This window comes from Morone saxatilis, unplaced genomic scaffold (assembly GCF_004916995.1).
Source record: "Morone saxatilis isolate NCDOM2014 unplaced genomic scaffold, NCSU_SB_2.0 Contig17, whole genome shotgun sequence".
In the NCBI taxonomy this organism is placed as follows: Eukaryota; Metazoa; Chordata; class Actinopteri; family Moronidae; genus Morone; species Morone saxatilis.
Genome location: NW_023339729.1, coordinates 26,328,908 through 26,338,546, shown reverse-complemented (window position 1 = coordinate 26,338,546; position 9,639 = coordinate 26,328,908). Strand labels below are relative to the sequence as shown.

Sequence of the window (9,639 nt, the reverse complement as noted above, 5' to 3'; positions counted from 1 at the left end):
TAACAGCAGTCTGTTGTTGTTGTTACTGTTATTGTTGTTGTTGTTGTTGCTGCTGTTGTTGTTTCTGATGGATGCAGAGCCGTTGCCATGGTGATAATACGCTGGTCAAACATAGATAAGTGTGTCTCTGTCTCTCTCTGGAGCTGCAGACCTCCAGCGGAGCTCAGCGGGCTGACAGCCGCTCTGGCTGCCTTCTCGGGTGGGGTGCGGGCCTCGGGCGTGTCCGCCCCTCGGCTGATGGGGATCCGGTTTTTTCCAGTCGGTCCTCCCGGTTTAAACCGCAGCAGGCTCTGAGTCCCCGCTTCAGGTTCGAGCAGCAGCAGCAGCAGCAGCAGCAGCAGGATGGCCTCCAACACCGCCACCATGGGGAACCTCCCGAGAGGGATCGGAATATGTACGACCATCCCCGACATCCTCTACCTGCCGGAGCTGGTAAGAGACAGCAGGAGCAGTTTCAGTTAGTTCTCTGTGATTGTGCTGCGCGCTGCAGACACAGAGCTGATGGGTGCAGAGGTTCATAGTCAGTGTGTGCTTGGTTCTGCTGTCCACACAAGTTATTGAGCTGAAATCCTAAAAGTGAAAATATTTCTCTCCTTTCAAGTAAAACAGGGGGGGGTGTTGGTGGGTGGAGACTTTAAGGCAGAGACCAGCAACTTTAATCAAAAGACACATTATTTACATAAATAAATACAAAAGTAAATCTCTTAGAGCCCATGTGTCTGCAGGTCAAACAGCGGGGCAGTGCACAGTGTATGTGGAGTATACACACTTATTTCTCAGTCAGCTTTGGGTAAACACCCCGATAATGAGTGTGTGTTTTTCTAGGATGGCGAAGGCATGACACAGTTGTCCAATTTATTAGGTGAAGTAAAGAATACTTGTAATAATGCATCTTTGTGTGTGTGTGTGTGTCTCCCCTGCAGTCTGCGGGCCTGCACTGCCTCAAACACAGAGACTGTGCAGATCCTGCTGGCTCTGTTCATCACACAGGGCGGGTTTACACACCACTGTCAGACTATTTAGGCTCCAGATCAGGACGTAACCAATGACGACCATTTAAGTTGAAGAAATGCTGATTTGTGTAAAGGATACACACTGAATATAAGAGTCACTGTACAACAATGATAAATGAAAATGTTTCAATAATAAGTTATTCATGACCTTATAATGTGTGACAGTCACAGCTACCTGCAGTCAGAAATATCTGCTGATTTAATCACAATTATCAGTATTTACTTGGAAAACCTTCAAATGAAGATATTTGAACTTATTGTCGCACATTAGTAAAGTCTTTTTACAGATTGATGTCTTTTTTAATGGAGCTTGAGCCGATCACTGAGTCTTAAATGTGTCCATAACAGCTCAATAAATGACAGAACACATTATTGTTTTAAATGAATGTGTTAACATTGACCAAACTGAGGTGGCCAGAAATATTTCATCACATTCATTCTCTTGGTTTAACCACCAGAAATCTCCAAGTTATAAAATAAAACAACAGCCTGCAGCAGTTCACTGTTACCTTCACACTGTTTGTGTGAAATGACATAAAGTGACTTTCTGTGCACTTTTATTGACTGAGCGATAAATACAGATAACGGATAAATGTGACTTTTTCAGTTATGATCCACAGACAAACACAAAAGTTCAGATTTTTCATCAGTGATTCAGAAAATATTGATCTGATTCATAAACAATGCAGGAAGCTAAAGAGTGAAAGAGGTCTGACTTTAAACTGAACTGTGTGAGCCATTTGATTCTGATTCTGAAGCTTTTTAATGGATGTTTGTGTTAATGATTATGTTCTATTGATTTCTATTCACCTCAGTAACAGTGCTTATCACAAACACACAGCTCCATCTTGTGAATTCAACCCTAATTCAGTGGTAAACGTGGTTTCCATGACAACCACAGGAACAATAAACATTTTAAGGATTTCTGTGCGTTTGGCAGATGTTATAATTTGAGCCCCAGTGCTCCTCATTCATTATCAGTGTCTGTAGGTTTCATCTGCTTCCTCTCTTGCTCTCAAAGTGCATCAGATTGATGCATTTAAAGGTTCACCTCAGCCCAAATCTTAATCAAACCAGAGTTAATGTTGATGTGTTGGGAGGAGGTCAGGGGTCACGGCAGCCAGATGTTAGACAGTATGATTCCTCGAGTGAATCTGCGTGACGGAGGAGAGATCAGAATGTAACGTCAGGAGGCATCACGCCCCGACAGACGTCAGCAGAGGAATGCTGCAGGGCCGTTCACACCTGCTCACGCGTTAACTGACTCACAAACAGTGTGTGTCAGTTCATGCAGGTGGAGTCTGAATACTGAGTAATGCAGCCTGTTAATCATCAGAGGTGCAGCGAACAACGCCCTGCGCTGTGCTGGGAAAACAGGGCACACAGAATAATGGTCAGGTTGAATCAGCATTATATGGAAAGTGTTTCCTCCCTGGCACAGTGACACAACTCACTGTCTCTCACTAAACTCCATCAAAAAGCCGCTGTTGGATGCAGCTTCAGTGCCGTCTTAGTGTTAAACGTTAACATTTAATGGTTTTTCCTCTTTATACAGAAATGTTTATGTTTTCATTACCTGGTCAGGTATATCTATGAGGCCACAATGGGCAGATTACCCAGGTATATTTGCTCTAAGTTTGTGTTTGTAGATAACACCAACAACCTGGTGCCTCCTCTGCAGACTGAATCAGGAAAAAGGAGTCTTCTGTTTTTTGGTCTTGACCTCCAGTCTAGACTCAATCTTTCTCTTTACACAATGTTCTTTTTTCATTTTTTACCATTCGTCGTGTACTGTTCTGTAATATCCTCTGTGTGTGTGTAAAAGAATCTAATATAATGTGGTTTTTCAGCACTGATACAGTTACTGATTATTAGTAATCAAAGAAAACTGATAACCAATATTTGGAACCGATATATATATATTTGCTGTAAAAATAAAAATATTATAACCCTAACCCTTAACTTGAGTAGTTTATGCTACTTTATGCTACTAATATTATACATTTTACTGCACTACCTTTATTCAATAACCTTAGTTACTTTGCAGATTCACATTATTAATATCAAAGATAAATCAATCAAATCATAAATGATGATACATTGTTATAGATTAACATTAATTTAGCGACAGAGCCTTCTCTGTAGCTGCCCCTCCCTCTGGAACTCTCTCCCCAAACCCATTTCGTGACTGTACCGACCCTCCAACATTCAATCTCTGACAAAAACACACTTTTATAAAATGGCTTTTAATGTTTAGCTTAGTCCTGATGTTTTTTATGTTTTACTATTTGATGTTGTTTTGCTCTTTATGCTTTTTATATGTAAAGTGTTTTTGGAGTATCAAAAAAGCGCTTATAAATAAAATGTGTTATTATTATTATTATTATTATTATTATGAATCTACCAGCAGTATATAAAACCACTAAAATGAGCTCCACTTACCAGCTGTAACATTAAAGTCAACATATATATATATCAATAATAATAATAATAATCCAGTAATATAATATCTGAAATAAGACATTCTTTTACTTCTACTTTAAGTAATGCAGGACTTTATATTTATACACTGTAGTATTACTACTTTTACTAAAGTCAGCGTTAATCTTGTGTTTAATGAAATGCTGTAGTATTACTCTAGTATTACTTGTGACATGTAACCAATCAGATGCTGTGTATGGGACACTGAGTGAGACTACAGCATATTTTAAATGAATTTAAAAATAAAATATCGGATCCGATAGTCATCTATCTGTAATACAAAGACGCAGACGTTCCGATGGATCAGTCGTAGTGAACATAACGGTGAGTATCAGTAAAACAAGTGTTGGGAGTAACGTGATGATCAGCTGTGTCTCTGGTGTTCCTGCAGATCTTCGGTGGTCTGGTGTGGATCCTGGTGGCAGTCACTCTGGTGGTGCCAGCGAACCCTCAGGGCTGGGTCATGTTCGTCTCCGTTTTCTGCTTCATCATGACTTTTATCTGGATGGTGGTGTTTGCCTGCGGGGGGCATCACAACAAAGGCAGCTGGGCTGCAGCAGTAAGTCCGTTTTACTCCACAATCTGGACCACAACTCACTGCTGTTCTTGCAATGAGTAATCCCAGAGTCCGTCTGCTCTCCGAACTATGTTTCATCATTAATAACAGCATTAATAATGAGCATAATAATGAGCACATCACATTCAATTAGGAAACTGGTTCAAAAACAGGCACACAAAGGGCAACCACTTACAGCACACTGCTGATAGAAAGCAATTAGAGTCCAATTCTCTGGTAATGATCCTGATCAGTCTGATCACTAATCAATATTCCCATTATTAAAGCATTAATCAAACTGATACCGTCAGACAGCCTTATCAGACTTCAGCAGTTAACTAGTGTTTCTGTAGTGGAGACAAACGTTAACAATGATCCATATTAGCAGTTTGAATCCAACTAAAGACAGAAAATGATTTCCTTTGTTGGGTGGGGAACCCGGGGAGTCAGTCCTTGTCCAGGAATCTACAGTGAGATCCAGCAGTGCACACTCACTGAGAATGGACTTCACAGTGAAGGAGCAGACATCTTGTGTTACATTATTACATTATTACATTTACATATTTATAGATTGTGTCATTTGTAATGAGGTAGACAGAGTAGAGAACCTTTTACAGACCAGACACACGTTATTGTTCCAGACTGTTTGTATGGATGTCTGGAGGGGATCTTTAAAGTCACGCCACAGAAAGTTTCTAATGCTCCTCTTCCTCATCTGTCAGGACTTTGCGTACCACGGCATCGCTGCCTTCTTCTACCTCAGTGCTTCAGTGGCTTTGGCCAAAGTGACCCTGGAGATGAAAGATGGGACCAACTTCCGAAACTACCAGCTGGACATCTCTGCTGTGGTGAGTCATGGGCTGTAATAATACTGTAATAATGTTACTGTTTTAAAACAGAAAAACAACCAGGTTTGTTGTGGATCTGCTGATTAAACCAGAATGAAAAAGTTACCCAAAGCTTAAAAGTTTGACCTTCTCACATGCACCTGAACACACCACAGAGGAAACATAAAAGTGAAGGAGTGTAACTGATTCCCGTGGATGATGTTGAGGATGAACCCGGAGGATTGTGGTGACCCCTCATGTTCTCTCTGTCTCTTCAGGTCTTCTCGTACGTGACCACTCTCCTCTACTTCATCCACACCATCCTGTCTGCCATCCGGTGGAAATCTTTCTAAAGGTTTCTGAACCAGAACAGGACTGATTTTATTCTTTAAGCTTAGATCTGTGGACGCTGACATGAAGGGAGGGCTGAGGGAAGAAGGAGCGTCCGGCTTTCTGAAGCAGGATTCAGCCGACCCACATGGTTTGTGAAACAGAGCTGCTCCATCTGGTCTGTTAAGATCCACAGAAATGTCCAGATACTGCGGAGCCTCATGTGTTCACTCTGATACTGCTCATGTTTTTCCTCTGATGAAATGTTTTAATTTGTGTTTGGTTATTCTCTCAGCTGATGAAAGAAAGCGTCTGATCTGGCTGCTTTTATACTTTTATAAGTTTCTATAGAAAAAAAACTGAACCAGGATGTAAACTGTTAGAACTGACTGCTTCATTTTTGTAAAACTAATGAATTCATTGAAAATGAATAAATGTGTTTGCTTTGAAACGTACGAGACAAACGTGTCAAAAGGATCACTTTTATTAAAATATGAGTTGAATGCATGATATTGGATTTTGTCCGATGCTGATAAGCACTTTAAGTCTCTCCTGTAGTAAAGGAACAAATGATTATGACTTCTGTTATGGTGATGAACCACTGCAGACATAAATTAAATGAATTAATATTCATCCCACAGCCTCGTCCTGCGTCAGAAAGCAAACAGTTGTTAGATCAATAATCGATAAACAGTGAATCTGTCAGAAAGAAGAATATTAAGTCTGATTGATAAAATGATAAAAATACAGAATACAGACAGAGAATGGATCAATATATCAGGAAAACTCATCTCTGATCAATATTCACAGGAAATAATCAAACTTCCTGCAGTTATTGTGTTCACTGTTTGGGTTCATTGATCAGTTGATCAGCTGTTCTCTGCTGTTATTGTTATTGATTAATAGAATATGAAATATACATGTGTCACTTAGTGTTCTCAATGATAGAACAGGGCTCCCCTATATAAAGATGTTGGGAGCAGGGGCTTAAACTCAATAATAAATGAATTCAACAATAGGACGACAGCTTGTAGCCCAGACTGGTGGTAATGATTGAGATGAAGGCTCTTTAGATTGATAATTAAATGTGTAGCCTTGAAGGACCAATCACTGCAAATAGCAACTTTAACACACTTCCACATCTTCGGCTTACACTGGTGAAACCTGCAGGAAACTTATTAGCATCTCCATAAGACTCAATACTATCAGACTTCTTTTCTGCAGCCCACAGAGCAATCAGAATCAGAATCAGAATTTTGTTTATTGCCAAGTAGGTTTTCTTTTTTTTCAAAAGGCTTAAGTGGAGTCTTCCATGTATCTGAGGGTTGCTGGGACATACAAACATTCAGTTTTATGGGTTTTAAACTGGGGCCTGAGCAGCAGCACTGAGATCAACAAGAAGAACATGAAACCAGGTTTAATGGAGTATGGCAGGGAGTAAATACAGGGCAGGCTGCCACACACACACACACACACACAATGTAAGGCTGATCAGCAGTGTGGCGGGTCAGTGAACTGTAGCTGTGATGGATAATTGATGAGGGAAGGCAGCAGGTGATAATAGTAAAGCATCATGAAACTGAAGAAGACAGAGGCTGCAGCTGGTCTGAACAACAACCTTCAAAATACGTCTCTTTGGACATGTTTATCTTCATGTTGCAGAATACAGTGATATTTTATCGATGCAGTGCCCAAATAAATTTTTAGGCAATAATATCTCTGGAAACTTTACATATTTGATTAACACCTGTAGCTGATCTTGTAATGCTATTTGATGTCTGTTTGGCTAAAGTTGTTCTGTCCAGTAAAATCTTGTAAATATCTGTAAATATCAGTCAGCAGAAGAGGAATGATTGACAGCAGCAGCAGCAGAGTGTCAGACTGCAGAGTGACCAGCAGGAGGCAGCAAGATCCACACAAACACAGACAGAAATAACATGGAGAGACTTCAGGGTGGATTCAGAGTCACATTAAAACACTTCTGTCAGGTTAATGAAGGCTTTTAATCACAACTGATGGATGGATTAAAAACACTGGTGCAGCAGCTGAGAAACATTTATTGAAAAAAACTCTTTATTTTAACTGAATGGTTGGATGGATTAAAAACACTGCCCCAAAAAACAAAACAAAATGTGGTAAAGTTTAAGGGAGCTACTGACCACTGCATCTACATCAGCGGTTCCCAATCTTTTCCCTTAATGGAGCCCTTTTCTATCAGTGAGTAAACTGACTGTGTATTATCTATATTCCATATTCTATTGATCAATAACAATAACAGCAGAGAACAGCTGATAAACTGATCAATGAACCCAAACAGTGAACACAATAACTGCAGGAGTTTGTGGAGATTTGGATGAATGTAGAGCAGTTTATTTCCTGTGAATATTGATCATTGATGAGTTTTCCTGGTATGTTTATAGAATTTTTGATAAATTCAGTGTTTTCTTCTCCCTGATACTTCTATTAACTCTTTGGTTGTTTTAACTGTGAATATAGCTTGTATTCAGGGGAACCTATTTGTTCTGTTTTTTTTTGTATGTGCATTAGTTAGAAAGGCGTTTTGGTTGTATTGTACTAAACAAGCTGCTGAATGGATTCATGGATTCAGCTAACGTTGGCTGTGATTAAGGAGCGTTTCAGTTGGCAGATTTCCACACTGGGTTCTGATGTTAAGCACTTTGACAGATAGCTGTTTTATACACCACATGCTTTTATTTCAGCCAAACGCAGCCTCTTCCAGTGCAAGCACAACTCAGGTGTATTTTCTATAAAGGCTCCATTTTCTTACTGGGATTTTGTTTTGTGTGATTGTGGGTCCAATATAACCCTTGAAAACTTACAGTTCTCTAGAGTAAGTTAGTCAAGGGACAGTAAAAATAATCCAGAGTTTATACTTCTCATCAAATTGGCAACTTAATGCTGCTAATTTCATAAAAATGACGCTGTCTGATGCAGAAATATTTGACTGAAAACTCCAAACAGATCGGCCGGGAGCCGGGTCAGCCCCTCAGGATATTTTCTGCTGCATTTTTTCATTATTATTTCCTGTTAGCCAATACCTTGGGACATCACACACTGATAACGAGCACCCACAACTCAGGGCTGTTTGGTCTCGGGGGGGACACAGCCATCCTTTTTTGGTGCATGTTTTTAGTAAAATGATCTAAATGAAAATACTATGGTACTGCAATCACATTAATAGTCATACAAGTATTACAATCGGCAGGGAGTATCCTGAAACAAAGGGGAAAGTAGAAAAAATCTGGTGCTTGATGCAGATTTGTTTAAGAATATCCCCAACAACAAAATCTCTACTTGACAAATTCTCATAAAAAAATATTATTTTCTGACACTTAATATCAATATGTCAATATCCCCACCTCATATGTATATCAAAACAACTTGCCACATTCACAAGCTTCAGTTTGAGCCCAAGATGAACTTTCTATTTTGAAAATTATAGTTCCCATGGCCAAAATTATTCACTATACCTCAAGTCAGGGAAAATAGAATTGTGAGCCTATAGCACTACTACCAAATGGAGGAAAGCATATATCTAACAATATGTTCACATGTACTGCTACTAATGCTGAATCTGAAGTGAAGAACACGAACAGTGAGTACTACAGTAGAAAAACAAATACATTTAAGTGGAATTTAACATATTTTTATGTCGTATGCACAGAGAGCTTGTCCAAACTAATTTACCCAATACACTACAGACTAGCTTAGCATCAATAGGTATGCATATTGTGCACCTAAGTACTTAATATGACTTAGATAAACACTCTAAATACAGTCAAAAGGAGAAACAACAACTGAAAAAGAACAACTGAAAAAGCCAAAGACAGGGAGCTTCAGAGCCCCTGGTTTCTACCCTTTACCTAATTTAAAATGACCATTTTTCCATCATTGACCCAAATAAACATGTTTGTAACAGAAGAACTGTATGTAATGCATGTACGAGGACTCATGTCAAAGGCAACAAGCTCTACTTTATAAACATGTGCTCATTTAGTATTGGGCTAAAGCACAACCCACACCACCTCAGCTTGAACATGACCTACTGGCCTATAAATCAGGGCATTTCTGGTCTATAATTATTATGCACGTTAGAGGTTTCTGTCAACAGTGCCGAACTAGTAATATCAGAAAACAACAAAGCTTCATACTAAAACATAACTACATGTACTTGGAATTGCAAATAGAGTCTCTATTCTAATTTTTAGAACAAATTCTATTTCATAATTTACGACGATGAGAATGTGTATATTGCAGCATAGCCTACAAATATAATTATTATAGTCATTATTTATAATCAAACAAGTCTCAGAATCAGAATTCAATGTCCTCTTGCAGCACATCAAACGAGTCAACTTCCAAGTATATGCATATTATATTAATCATTTTCACGACTAGGCATCGCCAAAGC

The 9,639-nt window shown here is 39.2% G+C and overlaps 1 protein-coding gene across 1 annotated transcript; it reads left to right on the top strand.

The window, feature by feature from the left end:
- Positions 1-318: 318 nt before the first annotated feature.
- On the top strand, positions 319-5,676 carry LOC118326680 (myelin and lymphocyte protein-like). The gene is made up of 4 exons (XM_035659724.1): positions 319-432; positions 3,886-4,053; positions 4,773-4,898; positions 5,156-5,676. Exons 1-4 carry the CDS (start codon positions 343-345, stop codon positions 5,228-5,230), a joined length of 459 nt encoding a protein of 152 aa, XP_035515617.1. The 5' UTR covers positions 319-342; the 3' UTR covers positions 5,231-5,676.
- The last annotated feature ends 3,963 nt before the right edge of the window (positions 5,677-9,639 follow it).

Coding starts and splice junctions, on each gene's coding strand:
- LOC118326680 (XM_035659724.1), top strand. CDS start 343: ATGGCCTCCAACACCGCCACCATGGGGAACCTCCCGAGAGGGATCGGA. Junction 433..3,885: donor TCCTCTACCTGCCGGAGCTG/GTAAGAGACAGC, acceptor GTGTTCCTGCAG/ATCTTCGGTGGTCTGGTGTG. Junction 4,899..5,155: donor AGCTGGACATCTCTGCTGTG/GTGAGTCATGGG, acceptor CTGTCTCTTCAG/GTCTTCTCGTACGTGACCAC.